This window comes from Harmonia axyridis, chromosome 7 (genome assembly GCF_914767665.1).
Source record: "Harmonia axyridis chromosome 7, icHarAxyr1.1, whole genome shotgun sequence".
Taxonomy (NCBI): Eukaryota; Metazoa; Arthropoda; class Insecta; order Coleoptera; family Coccinellidae; genus Harmonia; species Harmonia axyridis.
Window position 1 is genome coordinate 9,150,339 of NC_059507.1, and position 22,994 is coordinate 9,173,332.

Consider the following 22,994-nt stretch of genomic DNA (forward strand, 5'->3'; position numbering starts at 1 on the left):
CTGTTATGACTGTTAGTGCTTTCCTCACTTTTTCACAATATTGCTGCGTTCTTATCTAGGTCTCCAATTTCGACTTTCCATCCCAAAACAAACAATAATAAACCTCTCCGTATACACATTATATCGGGAAATTTTCCCGTGGAATTGGCATTAAAAATTCAGTGGCGCATCATTATTCCGCCCCATAAAGTGACAGGCACGTGCGTTTGTTTATCTACACTCTATCGTCTGTACGGCTGCGAAGAAAGATCGGAGATAAAATCAATTCATTCTCCAACTTTCGCTGTCAAACACTTTTTATATAAATCCGTAGGCGCCCTCGAAATTTTAATATTATTCCTAAGTTGGGGGAACTCGAATATTGTCACGAGAGCTATGAGGACGAGATTGAAGCCGAAATATTTTGCGCTTTATAGTGGGTCTATACGAATCTTCCTTCCAAAAATTCCTGCTGGAGTTTGCTTCGATGGAAATTGAATTTTTTTTTGTATTATCACAGGTTATGTTATCGAACAATAACAATTCTTGTAGATACTTAGGATAGATAATACACTGCGCAAAAGAATTAACGCACATTATGGAAATCTCAAATTTATTCTACAACTGAAGGTGTTCTCAATGATAATTATTTTTATCAGAATTATGCATGCATATGTTATCCACTTTCAACGTTTTTCTTCAATACAGATGTTTTTTCCCAGCAGGAATAAAAAAAGATGAGATTATCAGATTTTGAATGTATTGGCTCCATTCTGAAATCAGTTGTTCTCGATCAATTCTAGTGATCAATAGTTTTTCTTTCGTTTGATTTTCTACACTCGATCGCTATGCAACGCGAAACACGGAATTTGACCCAAGAGGAATGTGCCCAAGCGGTAGTTTTGCGAGAATAAGGGTGGACATGCACAAGAATTCCAGAAAGGTTTGGAGTTTCCCATACAAGTGTGTCCAGAATGTTGCAGCGATTCAGGGAGACAGGTATGAATGTCCGAAGACCAGGACAGGGTAGACCACGGGTAACAACTGCCATTCAAGAACGTTACTTGAGAGTTTCTTCGTTGAGACAACGGTTTGCAACCGCTCGCCTCCTTCAAAATTAGCTTGAGCAAACTCATGGGGTGCAAATTAGCACTCAGACAATAAGAAATCGCCTCAGAGAATATGATTTAAGGCCTCGTGTCGCGGCAAGAGGCCAAGCTCTTACCCCAGCCCATCGAAGGGCGCGTTTGGATTTTGCGAGAGAGCATATCCATTGGGAAGAGGTTGATTGGGAAAGAGTGCATATCTTTCATGTGGACGTCTGTATACAAGAGTACGACGATCACAATGGTAGAGGCAGAATCTAGACTCATCTGTGAATGGAACTCTTTCCCAATCAGCCTCTTCCCAATGGATATGCTCTCTCGCAAAATCCAAACGCGCCATTCGATGGGCTGGGGTAAGAGCTGGGCCTCTTGTCGTGACACGAGGCCTTAAATCATATTCTCTGAGGCGATTTCGTATTGTCTGAGTGCTAATTCGCACCCCATGAGTTTGCTCAAGCTGATTTTGAAGGAGGCGAGCAGTTGCAAACCGTTGTCTCAAGGAAGAAACTCTCGAGTAACGTTCTTGAATGGCAGTTGTTACCCGTGGTCTACCCTGTCCTGGTCTTCGGACATTCATAACTGTCTCCCTGAATCGCTGCAACATTCTGGACACACTTGTATGGGAAACTCCAAACCTTTCTGCAATTCTTGTGTATGTCCACACTTCTTCACGCAAAACTACCGCTTGGGCACATTCCTCTTGGGTCAAATTGCGTGTTTCGCGTTGCATAGCGATCGAGTGTAGAAAATCAAACGAAAGAAAAACTATTGATCACTAGAAGTGATCGAGAACAACTGATTTCAGAATGGAGCCAATACATTCAAAATCTGATAATCTCATCTTTTTTTATTCCTGCTGGAAAAAACATCTGTATTGAAGAAAAACGTTGAAAGTGGATAACATATGCATGCATAATTCTGATAAAAATAATTATCATTGAGAACACTTTCAGTTGTAGAATAAATTTGAGATTTCCATAATGTGCGTTAATTCTTTTGCGCAATGTAATTCTAACTGTTCAATTTCAACCCAAAAGGGCGTATCGTCATCAGTAAAGGAATATCGGATTTGAGAGATTCAGATATTCAGTAAACAATAGATTCTGTGTTTTTAGGTCCTTGAGTAATCATGTTGTAGTTCAAAGGCCCTAACCCTGTAATTTGCATACTGGGGTTTGAGACAATGATCTTTCTCGCTTGAATATTTTCAGACCTCTACAACTTCCGGTTATACCGGAAACAAGCTACTTATTTCTCATTCAAAATGGCACATCCAGAATATTATTGCATCGTTGAATATTGCTTCGATAGATATCCTTTTCAATGATAATTTCAGCAATATGCCATAACTTGGGTATAAACTCAACAATTGATGATTTCATGAGGTTCTCAGGAGGAAACTTGATATGAAATTGAATTTCTACACGAAAACCGTAATATCACCCCAAACAACAACATTTTTTATAGATCGAGATGTGATGTAAAACATTGAGGTTTCAAGTCCGTATCTTGCCTCAAGGAGAATTGATAGCCTCGGCAATATTATTAAAATTTTCTTTGAAAATTTCGTCTTGCAGCCTATAAATCCTGAAATAATGAACTAATCGGTACTCTACAGCCTTTTTCGAGGTCTACGTCATCGTATCAATCATGAGATTGGTATAGTATATCCAAAGTCACTTGGAGGAAGCCAGAATATTTCGCTATTACAAGGGTTGTCCAAGTTTCCAGAAATTACATTGAGGCCAGTGAATTTATTGCTTAAGAATACTTTCAAATGAATCCCGGTATTTAGCGGATTGCGGTATCCACTTCAAAGGGACATCTGGCCAAGCGTTATTCTGAACTAGTTCATGTGACTTTGGATATATTATATAAACTTTCCATGTAGGAACTTTTGATTTTTCGTATTTTTTTAAATCTGCACAAAAACCCTTTTAGTTTTCATTTCTCTGGCCTGTGTTATTTGTAAGTTTTATTTCATGGTTGAGATTTTTATTTCCAGCATCGACAATCTATTTTGGTCTCTTGAAATAATTCATGCATAATAAACTTACCAATTTTTTTCACTGCTGAACTCTGAGGGGAGAAGATCATCACTGTATTCCCTATTGTCGTCGTGAAATCCAGAAATCCATAAACTGTTTGAGTGACTAAATTATTGGGCACTTGGGTAGGTTCTGCGTATCCGTAGCTCACTAGAATAAGATGTAGTTATTAAGATTGTAGCTGTTTTTAACTCATAAGAATCCAGAATTTTTGAGGTATTTCTAATGAATTCAAATTCAATTTTCAAAATCTTCCATTGTATTTGGAAGAATGAATGATCTATCGTTCTTTATGTCAATTAATATAAATTATTAGATGATTTAATGCTATGAGAGAATTCGTCGTATCAATCTATTCTTCCTTTGCAATTATACAAACACAGTAAGAGTTACCAGTGACACACTTTTCACCGAGCTTCTAACACTCAATATCATACCTATATGACTCGTAGTCACATTCATCTCAAACAGAGATCATTCATGATCAACTTCAAAGAAATAGATATCTTGGAGCGCTCATTTCCTGAACGAGTGACGTTTTTGGAATTTGGGAATTTCAAGCCCAATATATCAGCAAAAAAAAATTGTAGTGTCTCGAAAAAAAATTATGACGTTACTCTGTAAAAATTAATACCGTCATAAGTGAAATTTTGCTGCCCAAGGTGGTTAACTATAAGGTGCGCCACAAAGTTGTCAAGCTTTTCTGCTTCAATGTAGATAAATCTATGATTAAGGGTCATCGAATGCTCTCAAATACCTATGGTGAGGCCGCTATTAGGGGAAGACCGTTCCAATATTGGTTTCAACGCTTCAAAAACGGTGGTTTTGACGAAGATACAGAATTGAAGGCATCACTAGATCAAGACTAGTGCCAAACACACCATGAATTGGCTGAATCATTGAGAGTTACTCAACAAGCCACGGGAATGATTCAGAAACAAGGAAATTGGGTGCCGTACGAGTTGAAGCCGAGAGCCTTGCACGCAGATGTTCAAAAGCAAACTGCTGCTTGCAAGGCAAAGACGGAAGGGATTTCTGCATCGCATTGTGACTAGAGACGAAAAATGAGTTCATAAGGATAATTCAAAGTGTAGTAAATCATGGAGATATCCCGGCAATGCTTTCACGTCGACGGCAAAACCGAATATTCACGGTTCTAAGGTCATGCTCAGTATTTGGTGGGACCAGCTCGGCGTAGTGTTTATGGGTTGTTGAAACCGACTGAAATAATCACCAGCGATCATTATCCAACGCAATTAATGCGTTTGAGCCGAGCAGTGAAAGATAAACGGTCCCAAAACAACGAGAGACATGATGAAGTGGTTTTACAGCATGCTCGATCCCATGTTGCGAAAGTGGTCAAGACATACTTGGAAACGTGTAAATGGGAACTCCTACCCCACGCTCCGTATTCTCCAGACGACGCTCCCTCGGACTATCACTTGTTTCGATCAATAGCAAGCAGCCTGGCTGACCAGCACTTCCGATCTTCTGAAGAAGTAATAAATTGGATCGATTCAAAAGATGACCAGTTTTTTCATCGCGGGATTCGTACGCTGCCCGAAAGAAGGGAGAAAGTAGTGGCCAGCGATGGACGATACTTTGAATCATAAATGTATAACCAGTTTTTTACAATAGATCCTGGAATTTCGGAAATAAACGGCGGAAGCAAAGTTGTACGCCTAAGTAGAATTTTCAATGTTTTTTCATTTCCAATTGTCCACATATGATCCTATTGGTTATATCCAAATGATTAAACATAATGAACAACGTATCTGAATTCTGAAACAAGAGATCGACATTGAATGATAGCCATTTCCATGCCGATGGATATTCGCACATAGTTTCAATTGCAAATTTACAACAGTGGGTGCGGACATTTGTAGAACAGCTATTAAACCATTACTCCTGACCTACCGGGTTTCATCTCATTTATTACAAGGCTCAGCATGTGCGCTCTCACGTGAAATTATAACCGTACATTATTTCACATCAATGGGCAAAAACGGAATTCCACCGCACAAGGCCGCACACATGTGAATGTTTATATTATCTGTCGAATAAACATCTTTGAACTTCAATGACACGTAACTGCAACTGAACAATGTCATCGGTGTAATATTGTGGAGGCAATTTCTATCCGTTTAGAGATGACCTTTATTCAATTTTATATTGTTTTTTATGAGCATGACTATTCAAGATGTGAATGAGAAGTTTTGACACGGATTTGTTTCTTAATTAGGAACAAGTTCTATTGTTATGAGGTAATTATCAGTATTTCTCATTTGAGATGAGTTCTATTATTTTCTGAGCTTGGACGAGATGGTTAATTAAAATAGAGTTGTTAAATATGGGTCAATTGGTTATTCCTTTCATTGTAATACTAGAATTTCCTTTGTTACGGTTCGTTGGTAGAAATTCTATTCTGGAATGTATATTTTCCCCAATATTTGCATTTGGATATACGATAAGTTCATCAACATTGTTTTTCTACATTCATGCAAAAAGCAAAACTTTATTGAACTATATTTAGTGGAAAAGAAGTTCTTTATTGCACTAGTGCAATAAAGTTTTTATTGCACTCATCTGTCATTCTACTTCAACAAACTCAGTGTTGCAAAACAAATATTTCAGCCTGAAGGAAATAACGATGTACAGTTACCAAGTACTAGTACGTTTACAGCAGTAACAAATCAAGAAGTGGATTTAAAAAGTACTTCACTACGAAATATTCATATTGAAAATTGCACCAATTGTTCATTCACTTTCAACATTGAGGGTAAAAATAAAGTTTGAGTTAAATTGTTCGTAACGTATTAGTTCCTGTTTCAATGCAAATTGATATTAATAATGAAGTATTCAAGTTGCGCTTTTCATTTTCCTACACCTAGTGCCGCACCTCAATAAATCATTTTTTGCTTTTTGCATGAACGTAGAAAAAATGTTGTATGCAACTCGTGCAATAAACATTCACTTTTTGCACTTGTTGCATAAATAACTATTATCTAAAAGGAGAAAATCCAATCCTCAGAGTAATAAACATAGATAAAGGGGGCACTTTCAGTAAGCAAATTTTGTCCCCAACAAGAAATGAAAACATATCAGTGTTACGATATTTCACTCAATTCGCGAGTTTCCCCACAAAGAACGCACTTCTAATGTTCCATAGTGAATCAACGTTTCATATCAACTCAAAATACATTGAGATGAATACCTAAATATGTGAGAAATTCAGAAAACAAACTTCAAACGCGCCATACGACGTGAAACTACGGATGACACTAGGAGAGCAATAGTTGCCAAACCTTGGATTTCATCAGGTTAATACAGAAAATATTAAATATTCTGCATGCTCTAAATTCGACAATTAGGAATAATATCGGATTTCAAATATTCAAATTTGCAATATAATATACATTCATAACGGTTTAGTAAGATTGTGGATTTGAAAATATATCACAATCCGAAAACGTAATCTAACCATGTTGGGGACATGTGAATATTGTGTATACTCCCTCTATCTAAGTTTATTACTCTATGATCCAAACCAATCAGATTTGTCCTTAATTTTATAAAAACCGCTTTTTCAGCCTTCGACAAGATATTTTGTATAATAATATTATCATGTTTCTTCGGAAAGTTATATCATGCATATATGTATTCTTCAATGTGAAATTCATCTATTTTTTTCTAATTCAAAAAAATTAATGAAAAAAAACATTTCGCTACGATGAACTCTTCAAAATGGAAAATAATCAAAACCTCATATAAATTGATATAATAACACCTCTCTGAATAATGTGATTTCACACTAAAATTGTATATCAATAATATCATCAATTATACTTAGTTGAGATATCCCAAACATGCTGTTGCAGTGAAATAAACATAAGTTCCAAATTCATATTGATTTATAATGATTCACGTAACCCAGAATCTACACAAATATCCCTCATGAAATAGCATGTGAAATTTCTGTGACCCCAGTCGTAACATGTCTCTATGCTTTTACACAAGGAATTTCGACGTTCAGATGATAAATTGAATTTTACAATCGAAGTTTTATCGGTCTCGAAGATAGTATATACTCTGAGGGGGTAAAGTTTCACGAATGGATACTTCAAAGTTAGTTGAATGGACAAACTTTGAACTATCATTTCACATGAACTTTTCCCACTAATATTGGGAGTGCGCTCTAGATCGAACAATTATAGGCAGAACCGAATTGAGAAATGGGTTTTAGCACTTCACTCGATATGTCGGGTGCCTCACTAGTAAAAGCAATATTTTTTTCCTGAAAATTGGACATCGTCGTCTCAAGAATTATATACAGTGTGGTTCAACGAAAACTTAACACCTCGACGTTCCGGCTTTAGAATGAAAATGTGGAAAATCGCTCAGACCCATCAATTTCTGATTCTAGGGAGAACAACTTTTCCGCTCTTCGCATTCCCGTTACTGCAACCCCCGTTGCAGTAACTAACCCCCTGACGGGGGTTAGTATGAGGTATTTTTTTTCGAGGTATATAACTTTAAGTTGGCATTACTGTTCAAGATGGCGACCGATTTAACAGCTGTCAAGTGATTTATTCTCAGTTTGGTTTGGCAATTCATCATGAATAGACTCACGCCTGAACAACGCTTGCAAATAGTGCAATTTCATTTCGAAAATAATGGTTCTGTGCGGAATACGTATCCCGACTTTCATAAGCGAATTTTGTTTAGCGATGAAGCGCACTTCTGGTTGAATGGCTACGTCAACAAACAAAACTGCTGCATTTGGAGTGAAGCTAATCCTCAAGTGTATGTCGAAACACCGTTACATCCAGAAAAACTGACTCTTTGGTGCGCTTTATGGGCTGGTGGAATCATTGGTCCGTACTTCTTCAAAAACGATGATGGCCAGAACGTTACAGTCAATAGTGATCGGTATAGAGCCATGATTACTAACTTTTTCATTCCTGAATTGAACAACCATGATGTCCAGGAGCTGTGGTTCCAACAAGACGGCGCAAAATGTCACACAGCTCGTGCCACAATCGATTTATTGAAAGACACGTTTGGTGACCGCCTAATTTCACGTTTTGGACCTGTTAATTGGCCTCCAAGATCTTGTGATTTAACACCGCTAGACTACTTTCTGTGGGGCTATGTAAAGTCATTGGTCTATGCGAATAAGCCACAAACCCTTGACCATTTGGAAGACAACATTCGCCGTGTTATTGCCGATATACGGCCACAAATGTTGGAAAAAGTCATCGAAAATTGGACGTCCAGATTGGACTACATCCGAGCCAGCCGTGGCGGTCATATGCCAAAAATCATATTCAAAATGTAAAGCCACAAGATTATCTTGCGGATTAATAAAATTCATGTCAATCGAATAATCCATCGTTGTTTTATTGAAATTTAAAGTTCTATAGCTCTAAAAAAAACACCCTTTACTTTTAAAAGGGCAAATACAAAGAAATAGTTGTCATTCGAAAAAATTAAAGGAATAACTATGAATTTGTGTGAAAACAAGGATTTGATTGGTTTCTAATCAAACTAATATAACAATTGTAGTCAAGGCAAGATGTAACAAAAAGTAACTTATTAAGATTGATTCTAAAATATTTAAGCAATAAAGATTTTGGATGCAAACTATTGTAGGGGTTGATTTAACTATCCTTGTTTGGCATAGCGTCGAATCTTATAAATATCATTATCATTTGATGCAAAATAATACCATTTCTAAGTAGACATCTGAATGATCAATATCATGCACACCAATTTCTGCTTCGAACTATTTTCCCTTAAGTTCCCAATGAATTGCATCCCCAAACATTAGGAGTATACTCCCTGCGGGGAATACTGTAGCTTAACAATGTGCTTAATTTGAAATTCCCTACTCGGATATATTTCAAGCAGAGGCAGAGAATAATTGTCAATACGCAACTACATAGGTCTCACCACGTCGAAGTCATTTCAAGCAACATAATTTTGTCCAACTTGGACAAACACGCCATATGTCTCAAGAGCGCCCTTGCCAAGTTTCCAGTTTATGTGTCGTGGATCACTGATCCTAATGGATTGAAGGTCCAGAGAGCACATCTTACGATTCAACTCTTGTGGGTATGTCCTTGCTGGAGAGGAGTAACAATTTGCGATATGCGGATATGCTAAAGTTCCTAATCCTGAGGTCCTTGTTATGGGGGACCCTAGTCCAGTAATCCCTTTTTAAATTGCTTATTAGATGGAACTTCAACGATCTGTTAGAGTAATTGGTCGTAAAAGGACCTCCTCGGATGTATTATAATTTTATTCCCTATTGCCGAAAGATAGGACGACCTTAAAATGAGGGTTTTGTTCAGTAGGTATAAAAGGGACCAGTTCGAAGGTTGTTATGACCTTTTTATTATATCAGCGTTGAGCGTGAGTTCCCATATACGAATGATTATGTGAGAATGCGTAAAATGAGGGTGCGTTCAAGTGTTTGTTGATTCGACAGAATTGGAAATTTCCGCTCTTTTTGCCCTTGGTTAAGTCAGTTTTCTTCAGAGTTTTTAGATCTGACATAGATTTTGCAACGATTTTGCACGCTTCATTCCATGTTACGCTACTGGAATTTTTGAAGACGCGGTAACTTGTCAATTAATCGTATCATATCGTGTACTATCGGTCGGAACGCAGATGCGCGTTTCTGGAGAGAATCTTCTGAAAGATTTTCAATGATTATTGAGACTTCAGCAAGAATACGTACCTAAGATTTAGATTTCAGTCATTGATAATTTAATTTGAGACTCGGAATCTTATTTATCGGCGAGAATTGTGTCGGGATTCTCGGTAAGTGTTGAATGTGTTGAATATTTGTATTCAACAAGTAATCATCTCACCAGAATGAATCAATTTAATTTGAAACAGTAGTTTTTTTTTTAGAGTCATCCATCTTGTCGAAACGTATTTCAGGTTTGGTAGAATTCTTTTTGTGTCAAATAATGTCAGCAAAACTCCTTCTCAGGTTTATTTGATAATAAATGTAATGATTTCTTTGTAATTTCTTGGTTAGAAATCCGAGAAGGAGTTGTAAATTCACATATTCTGATATCATTTTTGTTCATTTTCTCAAAGCACCTCCCGTGGGATTAGAACGAAGAAAACCTCCCGTGGGATTGGAACAACATGAACCTCTTGGGATTGAAAGATATCAAGAACTAAATACTACCTTGAGATACAGAATTTGGGATAGTACGTATGTAAGACCACTTAAGTCCCTGAATCTGAAAGAATTCCTGCGAAATACCTGGCATTATCACACCAACTTCGTTGAATGAGGACTGGAGTACTATAGCTTCCTGATAAGAACTGGTGTTCAGAAGGCTGAAGATGAATCACAGAAGAGGTTCCATCCTAGTAGCAGAGTAACTCATTTAAAATCGTTTTAAGTTAAGTTTCTATTTTATTATTTGTTTGGAGTGAAAAGGATCGATCATTGTATATTTTAATTTTATTAAATTTGTAAAAACCTCGGTAGGAGTTTTGTTGCCAAATAAGCCAAACCGCCCCTAGAAATTAGTCCTTAGAGTCTCATGGGCAATTGTAAGGTTACAATTTTCTAGCCTTTATGTCCTTCCATTTTTACCAAATAATCTAAAGTGTAAACTGCAGAACACTTATCAAAATTAATCATTGAAGCTCCAGATCAGAAGTTGTTGATTGCAAACATACTTTTCAATTCTTGGTGCTTTCAGATGAGACTTCGTCTAAACATCAATGATGATGTAGAAGACCATTACAGGTTTCTGTTTTTTTTGTCGTGAAGAAAAAAATCACACCGTAACAGAGAAAGGTTGTTACTTCAGAGAGTGTTATTTTTATCGCCAAAACATTCTCCAAAGACCTGAAAATCTAAAGAGTCGAAGATTGTTTGTTGCATTCCGCAATGGAAAATGCGTTGATCAACATATAGGATATAGGGCACAGCTACGATACCATAAGTGGCATACCGAAAATAATTGCAGAAGATTTGAACCTAGGAAACCCTCCAAATTATACTGGACATGGCTTACGCCGATAGTCAGGAACCATATATGCATCATGAAGTTATTCTCGATTAAACATGTCAGCTTACGAGCCAAATTCTCGTCATTCTGCTTCGATATGAAGACATACGCGGCTCAGGTTCATCGAATGCTCAAATAACTATGATGAGGCCGTCATTAGTGAAACAACGGGCCGAGAATTGTTTCAACGCTTCAAGAACGGTGATTTTGACGTCGAAGACCAGCATAGCGGTGGAAGAGAGAAAGTTTTCGAAGATGCAGATATGGAGGCATTACTTGATCAAGACTCGTGACAAACGCAACAAGAATTTGTAGGATAATTGGGAGTGACGAAACAAGCCATTTCAAAACGCTTGAAACTCATTGGAATGATATCGAAACAAGGAAATTGGGCGCCGTACGAGTAGAAGCCGAGAGATGTTGAACGACGTTTGTTTGCTTGTGAAAACCTACTTGCAAGGCAAAGACGGATGGGATTTCTGCATCGCATGGTGACTGGAGAAGAATAATGGATTCATTACCATAATCCCAAGCGCAGAAAATCATGGGTTATCCGGGCCATGCTTCCACGTCGATAGCCAAACCGAATATTCTCGGTTCCAAGGTCATGCTCAGTATTTGGTGGGACCAGCTCGAAGTAGTGTATTATGAGTTGTTAAAACCAACTGAAACAACCATAGACGATTGTTATCGAACGCAATTAATGCGTTTGAACTGAGCATCGACAGACGAGTGGCCGCAATATAACGAGAGACATGATTAAGTGATTTTACAGCATGACAATGCTCGACCCCATGTTGCGAAAGTGGCCAGGACATACTTGGAAATGTTGAAAAGGGTAGTCCTACCCCAACCTCCGTATTCTCCACACGTTGCTCTCTCGGACTATCACTTGTTTTCATAAATGGCAAACGGCTTGGCTGACCAGCACTTTTGGTCTTATGAAGAAGTTGAAAATTGGATCGATTCGTGGATGGCTTTAAAAGATGACCAGTTTTTTCAACGGAGGATTCATTCGCTGCCTGAAAGGTGGGAGAAAGTAGTGGCCAGCGATGGACAATACTTTGAATTATAAAAGTTTAACCAGTTTTTCACAATAAAGCCTCGAATTTCGAAAAAAAACGGCGGAACCAAGTTTGTATGCCTATGTATTCCAATATCAAAGTATTTACATATGGTTGAGATACAATTTAAAATATCTATTACATAGGGAGAATGTATTTTTCATCATATCTGACCGAAATAATCAACCTTCAGATCCATTATTTAATTCAGAAAGATTCTCTCAGTCGTTTAGTGCACCGAGAGTGAATTAGAAAAAACTCGTGGGTTTTATTCACTTGGTATATAATCTCCCATTATCGCTTACATCAAGTTCGTACATTCAGCATATTATAATCTGATGGATCTCCATCTGTCCAAAAAAGACTGGCGAACGAACCACGAGAGGAAGTAAAACCGCTCCATTTTCAATCCTTCAATTCAGTTTTGTGCAGAAAACCGGCATGTATCATCTACTCTCAGAGAACTCTAATTACGCTTTAGAGCGGCAGCTGGAAAGACTGCCTGAAAGCCGAATCCTGAAAGAAATTTGCAGAATTTAAGTCTGAAGTGGCCATTATGCTTGGAACTGGGAGCACCATATTCCCCATATACATTATGTACTCAGCCCTTAGCATGCAAAATCCTTGTCAAGTGAGGGCCCATATTGTTCCCATGCGAATAGGAACTGTCTACTAGGCATATGCCGTTTGTCTTGCCTTTGTAATGGGACTTCGCATAACATAATAATTTCGACAAATTACTCAGTGTAATGTTCTGTAATGTCGAAATTCATTCTGATAGTATCGCTTGATAAAAATTTCAAAACGGTCAGATTGAAATGGAGAAAATTGTTATTTCCAAGCATCAATTTGAATTCGATTTAGGCTAATTCGACACTGTCACGCTAAGATTTCGAGATACCGTTGCCGAAATAAAAATTAATGATTGCTTTTTTATAGGCGAACTTATTAAAAATCAATGAAATTTCAATCAGCACCCACTTTAAGTACTTGTAAATCAATATATCATAAGCACGATTCAAACGGTAGAGGTCCCTCTAAATAACTGTATTATGAGAATGTTTCTTTATTTTTCTTTTGAAACTTTCTGCCTGAAAATTGTTACATGATAATTAAGTTGGGGTATGTGATATCATAAATGATATTAGCTAACGTGAAATGAATATATTCATGTTCATTGTTCAGATATAATTTTTTTTATGAAAAAATAAATATATTTAGTATATGAATAGTTGCGAAAAAATTTAGGGGTCATTTCTTGTCAGAAAATAGGGTGTGTCTTCCATATAATATTCACATACACCCTGTAAACCTACATTTGAGCCTCATTATATACTCATTCTGTAAATCTGATGTTAGGTAGGCTTTTAGATTTTTTTTGAAAACTACAATATTCACAATCATTAAAGAAGGTGGTTGAGAAACTGCTTGAGAAAGGTGAGTCCAAATCCTCTGCGTTCACAGATAAAAAATTGCGGATGATGATGATCATTTCTAAAAAAACCCCGAAAGAATCATAAAAGCAATGCATGGTTTATCATTTTGATGTGTTGTTAAGTTTTCGAGAAATGGACTTTTTCAAATATTTTTCATATAAGTTTTTGCTTCAAAAATGAATGAATCACTTTCTAAAGCCAGGAGGATCTATACAGTATAGAAATTAATGTTTGAAACCAATCTCACGCTAAAATCTCTTGTGATTTCCGAGAAGAGAATTTTTCCATTAGATTTTTAGATTCTTTCCATTTTAAAAGGTAATCTGTAGAAATTCCAAAGGGTATCAAAATTTATTTTTTCGGCAACCGTCCGGGAAGTGCTCACTTCCCGGACGCTTTTTCTCTGAGAAAGTAGCATTTCCCGGCCTAGTCCGGAAAGTACGATCTTCCCGGACTAGGCCGGAAAAGAATCACGTCGTTTGTATATTAGTTATGTTAGGTATATTTTTAATAAATGCAGTTGATCATTACCATAGCAACCAAGACAACGGCTGACAGTTCATATGAAATTAGTTGTTAACAATTTGTATGTTTTTTGATGGCAATTGTCATTGTGAATATGAAAATCTTGGGAGGTATATTTTTAATAAATGCAGTTGATCATTACCATAGCAACCGAGACAACGGCTGACAGTTCATATGAAATTAGTTGATAGATAGATAGATAGATAGATAGATAGACGGTTGTCAACAATATGTATGTCTTTTTATCGCAATCGTAATTAAATATGGAAAGCAGCAGCGATAGTGTTATTCTACACGGTTACCGAAAAAATATTGTACGCAACACGCCCGAAAATGGTTTTTTTGGACTCACAGACTTCCAGGACGAGCGTAAGCGATTCGTCCAAAAAAACCCTATTTTCCGGACTTGTTACGTAAATTACTATTTTCTCGATTTATTAGTTAGTTTTGGAGAAAATAATCTATAAGCTGATATGGAGTCAAGAGCTTTTGAGCGCTCGTTCATTGAAACTTCTATTGGGTCCTTATAGAAAACTGAATTTTATCTATTCATGGATTTATTATGAAGATATTTGCCTCCTATTTTTTTAATTCTGAATGAACTTTTTATGGTTCTGATGGCGAAATTATTATTCTACACACAGATATATTGTTTTCTTTTCGTTATTCTTCTTGAGTTTCATATGATTCTGATGACGCAAATAACACCTTTGATATCTGAGACATCGAGTGGTTCATGTAAATCATGAGAAATTCCAGCTTTGGCAACTCCTATCATCATCCAATACGAAATGAACGCTTTCATATCATTTTTAGCATTCTTGAGATGAAGTTGAATACTACTTACTATCCATAGAATACACGTACTAATTGTATGTCCTATTGACATTCCTGTCGGACCATAGGTAGGCTTGTCATCATACAACATATAATTTGCTTCAACATGGAAGGAACGAACGTATTGATCTCAACATCAACAAGTTTAATAATGAGGAGAAGAATGAAAATTGATATTTATAGAAGTGTATTATAGTTCAAAGAAGATGACGTAAGGTGACTCATTATTCAGTATCAACCCACGGTTGAGAAATAATAATGTGTAATTCCGTCAATGTCAAAGCAGATCTTTGAAGGTATACAAGCAAAAAGGTGTAGCTTCGCTAACATTGCGAAAAGTAACACTTCGTTGATAGGGATCATTATAACTGTATGTGTAGTGTTATAATTCCAAGGCTACTCCTGTTTATGTGCATCTAAATGTGGAAGATATATTATTCTAGGTGTAATATAAATGCAATTACAAGGTGATGATAGAGCGAGGTTTATATATGGAATTATGCATAAATTGAGACAACGCAGCAATAAAGGAAGTTCATGAGAATTTTCGGCTTCATAATTTTAGATGGTGCTTTTGGTGGAATAAGATAAGGTAAAATATACGTTTGGTACCGGAGTCTGAGAATATATTTTATGTGGGTTGAAAGGAATAATTTTTTCAACTTGATTTCATGATAAATAGATACGTATCCTACGCCATAGTGACAATGTACACATTTAAATAAATTTTTGTGGATAAAAACTTTATGTCTTGGTTCACACAGAAATTGAACAAATCAAATCATTATGATTTTTTTGCCTTGTATCAAAAATTATACTAGCTGATAAAAAAACTACAACACACAAAAGGAGCTGTTTAAATTTGAAAATTTTTAGCAAGGAGTAAATAATGAAAAAAATCGTGAAGGTTTTTTCATGTAAACTATTTCTGTTAATTAAATGATGTAGTTTTTGCTAATTTTTAAAATTTTACATCAAACCAGCTGTTCGAGGAGATCCAAAGTCGATGTTTAGTTGTTGTTAAAATGCCCAGAGAATGTGTAAACGGAATTTATCGCCAGCTATGTGAATTTGAAAGAGGTCGAATTATTGGTCTACGGGAGGTGAGGTTGTCATTGCGAGAAATCGCTAACCTAACGAACAGAAATCCAACTACTGTTATGAGATGTTGTCAAGCATGGTTTGATAATGCTCAAAATCGAAGAAGAGTAGGCACCGAACGTCGAAGAGGCACAAATAAAGATCAAGATCGACGTCTAAGACTTATGGCCATTAGAGACCTATTTGCGATAACTCAATCCTTGGCTGATGAGTGGTTAGGAGAACAAGGCTGTCCTATAACTGTCCGAACGGTTTTACTGCCGGATGAGGTTTATTGGACTGCAGCATTATTGACCCCATTTTGTGTTACCTCTGACGGTTGAGCATCGCCAGCAACGATTACAGAGATGCAGAGAACGTTAACATTGGAATGTGAAATGTCATCAGATCGTTTTTTCTGATGAATCTCGATTCTCCTTGGGTGCACATGATGGCCGAAGAATGGTTAGACGACGTCGGGGAGAAAGACGTGAACCTCAGTTTGATATTGAGTGTCATGTACACCGGACAGTAGGCGTTATGGTGTGGGGTGCAATTTCTGCATTTTTTCTGCTTCAATGAATTGATTCATTATTAATATCATAGTTAATTACATCCTCGAATACACCTTTCGTCGTCTAATATGTTGAGCCTACAAAATACCTAAGTTTAACGACGTTACCTAAATGACATTTATTCGAGAGAATCGATGCCAACTGAGATGTTAGTTTGTACTATTATGAAATAGGCTATTATGTCAATTGCAGTCAAATAACTTTGTATGTAGCTTCTAACCAGACAAAGATAGTGGAATTCGAAGTAGTCTCTATCTATCTATGTTTATAACTCTATGAAACAAATCCTTCAATAGGCCTAAAAGTTAGGTTAGTTAAGGTTAGGTTTTATCATGGAGTTTTTCCATATCAAAAACTGCGGATATTTATTCGGAATGAATTATTCAGATGTAATTAACCTAAAATATATGTTATTAGTGCTACTACTGCTTCGTATTCCACTGGAATACATGACAGATGCGCTACACCACAGCCAACAATATAATTTCGTGTGACTAGCAATGAAACAACACGTCTAAAAACCAACTGAATGGCTCATATTCGTGTTGCAAATTCGCGTTGATTGTACCCGCAAGGCTTATGAATAGTCCAAATTCACGCACAAATCTGTGAAAAGGATTGAAACTGCATAGATCTGATGAATACCACATTAATCAGACTTCAATTCAATGCTGGGTCCCGTGTAGCGAATACAGATGTGACGGATGTGCATCAGGTGGAAATTTTGGACTTTCAAATACTGCCACAAGAACGGCATGAAACTCCCTATCAAAGAAGATAATTAACTAGCTATCAGCTTAGTGCCGGGGTTAAATTTTGATTGAGTTCGGAAAGTGGAGTCTAGATAATTTAATACTTCGTCTAGATGCTGACGGTAGAAAGCACATGGTGAACTTTAATACATTGAGGTATCAGCGTTTTATGATTACATGACCGGAAAACAGAAAATAATTCAGATGATTGAATTATATTTCACTCACCGCAAACGGGGTTTGATTTATTCGAATTATATTTGATGAACTGAACAATTTTTATAACAATAATAGGTACAATAATGCTTTAATGAGTTCATTACAGGATTCAGTTATATTTTTTATTTTGTGGTTGTCTACACTGACCTCCGATTCTATCAAATTTTCAGACATTTCAATTGTCAATATAATATAATTGGGGTAAGTACGATTCAAGTTCAAATTCCGTAATCTGTCAATTTTCGTAACAGTCACACCAACTGCCAAGATACAATACAAAAGTCACTAGGATGTACAATCTGAATTTTTCATTGAATTTCGACAATATTTCACAAAACTTGACTGAAATAGAGAAAATATCGTCTGATACTTGTTACAGAAGGCAATTCCAACACTCTTGCGTTCGAAAACTCGCTCCTTCGTCGTTTTCGAATTTCACAGTCGTGTTGGAATAGAAGCGCATTCTGCAACTTGTTTTAGAATACACTATTAATTAATTTAATTGACGGATGTGCATCAGGTGGACATTTTGGACTTTCAAATACTGCCACACGAACGGCATGAAACTCCCTATCAAAGAAGATAATTAACTAGCTATCAGCTTAGTGCTGGGGTTAAATTTTGATTGAGTTCGGAAAGTGGAGTCTAGATAATTTAATACTTCACCTAGATGCTGACGGTAGAAAGCACATGGTGAGCTTTAATACATTAAGTTATCAGCGTTTTATGATCACATGACCGGAAAATAGAAAATAATTCGGATGATTGAATTATTTTTCACTCACCGCAAAGAAGGTTTGATTCATTTGAATTATATTAGATGAACTGAACAATTGTGATAACAATAATAGGTACAATAATGCTTTAATGAGTTCATTACAGGATTCAGTTATATTTTTCATTTTGTGGTTGTCTACCCTGACCTCCGATTCTATCAAATTTTCAGACATTTCAATTGTCAATATAATATAATTTGAATATAGTGAAATGATTTGCAACATTATTAGAAATTTTGTTTATTTCTTGTGTTATTAAATCGATTTCGTCAGACATAATTCACGAATTTGATGCGAATTTTTGAATTATTTCAAAATTCGAAACGTAATTAAGATTCAAATTAAAATTCCGTAATCTGTCAATTTTCGTAACAGTCACACCAACTGCCAAGATACAATACAAAAGTCACTAGGATGTACAATCTGAATTTTTCATTGAATTTCGACAATATTTCACAAAACTTGACTGAAATAGAGAAAATATCGTCTGCTACTTGTTACAGAAGGCAATTCCAACACTCCTGCGTTCGAAAACTCGCTCCTTCGTCGTTTTCGAATTTCACAGTCGTGTTGGAATAGAAGCGCATTCTGCAACTTGTTTTAGAATACACTATTAATTAATTTAATTGACGGATGTGCATCAGGTGGACATTTTGGACTTTCAAATACTGCCACACGAACGGCATGAAACTCCCTATCAAAGAAGATAATTAACTAGCTATCAGCTTAGTGCCGGGGTTAAATTTTGATTGAGTTCGGAAAGTGGAGTCTAGATAATTTAATACTTCGTCTAGATGCTGACGGTAGAAAGCACATGGTGAACTTTAATACATTGAGGTATCAGCGTTTTATGATTACATGACCGGAAAACAGAAAATAATTCAGATGATTGAATTATTTTTCACTCACCGCAAAGAAGGTTTGATTTATTTGAATTATATTTGATGAACTGAACAATTTTGATAACAATAATAGGTACAATAATGCTTTAATGAGTTCATTACAGGATTCAGTTATATTTTTCATTTTGTGGTTGTCTACATTGACCTCCAATTATATAAAATTTTCAGACATTTCAATTGTCAATATAATATAATTTGAATATAGTGAAATGATTTGCAACCTTATTAGAAATTTTTTTTATTTCTTGTGTTATTAAATCGATTTCGTCAGACATAATTCACGAATTTAATGCGAATTTTTGAATTATTTCAAAATTCGAAACGTAAGTAAGATTCAAATTAAAATTCCGTAATCTGTCAATTTTCGTAACAGTCACACCAGCTGCCAAGATACAATACAAAAGTCACTAAGATGTATAATCTGAATTTTTCATTGAATTTCGACAATATTTCACAAAACTTGACTGAAATAGAGAAAATATCGTCCGATACTCGTTGCAGAAGGCAATTCCAACACTCTTGCGTTCGAAAACTCGCTCCTTCGTCGTTTTCGAATTTCACAGCCGTGTTGGAATAGAAGCGCATTCTGCAACTTGTTTTAGAATATACTATTAATTAATTTAATGGTGAGGAATATCAGTCACAAGGAACAGTTGTATACAATTTATTCAATGGCAACGTTTCTGAGCATTTAGCTCCTTCATCAGGCTAAAAACAAAAACCAATTTATAAACAACGGCATGGATCATACAATTGGTGTAGCAATAAAGATAAAAAATACATAAAATGATGTCGCTATACAATAATAAATATGAAATATAAACTAGATGACAAATAACAATGAATATAAATATAAAGCAAAACAACATGAAACAATTAACGCCAGGTCGGCCAAGGAAACAATGAGTTTACAATAAAAAGCGATCTCACCCTATGAATAACGGTTATAAATCATTCGAATACATCGAAATCATCAAATAAATGTCCATAAAATAAAATGGCATTATCAGGATATCATAAAAAACCACATCAAATAAGACGTATAAGTATAAACTAATGTATCAGGCGAGACAGACTGCATTAAAATGTGTGAGACATACTAACACCCGATTCAAAAGGAAACACGAACTACCGCGCAATAAAACTATCTACATTTACCTAATTAATCAAGTTAAAATACACCGAACTCAAATTACCAATATCAGTGCGTGTATTCACAGAATCTTTTATTCTCTTGATAAAAACCATTTCTTTGAATGTTCGTTTAAACCAATTCTTTTCTTTATTTAAAATTTTTACATTATTAAAATCAAAGGAGTGGTCATTAATTTTTGCATGCTGTGATAATGCTGTTGCTTCACTACGATTTTTGCAATCTCTCTCATGTTGTTTCAACCTCGACCCTATATACTGTTTTGTTTGGCCTATGTAACTGCCAGCACAATCTGAACAATCTATTTTGTACACTAAATTAGAATGTCTCATCAAAGGATTGCCATCCTTTAGTCGACTGAACAATTTGCCCACAGTTTTATTATAATAAAAAACTACTTTGTTTGAGAGATTGCTCATTATTCTTGCCAATTGCTGAGAGCATCCCGGTATATAGACTAATTTACAATAATGTGTCGTTTGATCAACATCACTGGATGATCGAGAATCACCTGCACTAATAGACGAATAAAAAATTTTATATATTAAATTAATTGGATAACCATTCTTGACCAGCAGAGCAGCCTGATCACGGAAATTTTTTTCATGGAATGACTCATGAGAGAGGTTTAGAATTTTATATTTTACATTCTTTATTATAGCGATTTTTTGTGTGAGTGAATGCAAAGAATTAAAATGTAACAATCGCTCAGAAGAAACTGGCTTCGAGTACAAATCAGTTATTATCTTATTATCACGACGGATCAATAACAAATCCAAAAATGGAATTTTTTTATCATTTTCTAATTCATATGTGAAATTCAAGTCATTATGATAATTGTTGAAGGCATTCATAACGAAATCAATACTGTCTTTAGGTATGGACATAATAATATCATCAACATATACCCATACAAACGGTATATATATATTGAGTTTCGAAATAACAGACTTGATCAAATTATTCATTATAATTTCCGCCAAGATGGGGGAGGCAGGATTGCCCATCGCTGAACCTCTAATCTGCTTATAAAACCTCTCCTTATATTGACAATAACTACTATCAAATATGAAACTAACAATTTTTTTGACAACATTTTGAGGAATTTGGATTACATCTGCATAGTCACTCCAGTTATCTGATAATATCTTCTCAACTAATTCCTGAGGTATATTTGTAAATAGGGACTCAACATCAACACTTATAAGAACATAATCATCAGGAATACTAATATGTGAAAGTCGATCAATAAGATCCCTAGAATTCCTGATGGAATAAACGAAAGTATGTTTAACATTTGACAATAAATTGCATAAATATTTTGACACATTATATACAGGTGAACCACAACATGACACAACAGGTCTAAGTGGATTATTAATTTTGTGTATTTTAACCAATCCATATATTTTGGGGGATACAGCGTTATAACATTTCATTATTTTAGATTCACTATCTGCAATATAACCATCTACCCTCAAGTTTTCGATCAAAGAATTAGCGGCAGTTTGAATTCTTATAGTTGGATCAGATTTAAGGACACTATAAGTGGTGGAATCAGACAATAAATCACGCATCTTAACATCATAGTCAGTATCATTCATAACAACAGTCTTTTTACCTTTATCAGAATTAAGAACAATTAGAGATGGATTAACACTAAGAAAACGTTTAGTCTTTTGAAACAATTTCAATAAATATTTATTAAGAGGATCTGGGGTGACCATAGACTTGAATTTATTATAAAAATTAAGAACGACATTACATAACGTAGCTCTCAATCCGTTCTTCCCCTCAGTATCCAATGTCTCCTGAACTCTTACATAATTCTCTATATCAGATAAAAGATCCAACCATGGAAAATCTTTCAGTTCATATGGTAAAGAAAACTTAGACCCCAAAGATAAAATTTTTGATACAAACCACGGTAGTTCAACATTTGTGAGGTTAACTAGCCAATTAGGCTGTGTCACCACATCGGGGCGATCAGCAAGTGAAAACAAAGAATGATACTTACGAACATTGGCCGACCTAACAGAATTCAATGTTCGCTGAAAAAATTTCTCCTGTCGCATCGCAAAATCACTAATTAATCTATCAGGCACACGATTCCTCAATGAACTTCTATGGTAAACAATACTCTTACGCAACCTGGTGATCCTCCAATTGACAATTTTAATTTCAAGATTTAGAATATCTCTTTTGAGTTTATTTACCATTGTACATATTTTTCTATTATACGGATGTTTTTCTTGGAATAAAGAGTAAACACATTTGACTTCATTAACAATGTGCTTTGGGTATATACCATCATGTCTGCACCTCAACAGGAATATCCTATTGTTGATCGAGTTTGCCAGCTTCTTGTTATCTTTAGCCCATTCTTTGAAATGTACAACCAAGTTGATACCAAATACCGTCATGATGTAGTTGAAAAATCCCATGTCAACCAATTAAGAGACCAATATAATTATTTCAGATAAAATTATCGTTCCGAAGA

The 22,994-nt window shown here is 35.7% G+C and overlaps 1 protein-coding gene across 2 annotated transcripts in view; it reads right to left on the bottom strand.

Annotated features, from left to right (window-relative positions):
* LOC123684108 (mucin-5AC) overlaps positions 1 to 22,994 on the bottom strand; it is a 95,236-nt gene that overhangs the window by 20,413 nt on the left and 51,829 nt on the right. For both annotated transcript variants that reach the window (XM_045623236.1, XM_045623235.1), the window contains exon 3: positions 3,143 to 3,283. In XM_045623236.1, the coding sequence (XP_045479192.1) occupies positions 3,143 to 3,283 (141 nt within the window). The remainder of the gene's footprint in view (positions 1 to 3,142; positions 3,284 to 22,994) is intronic.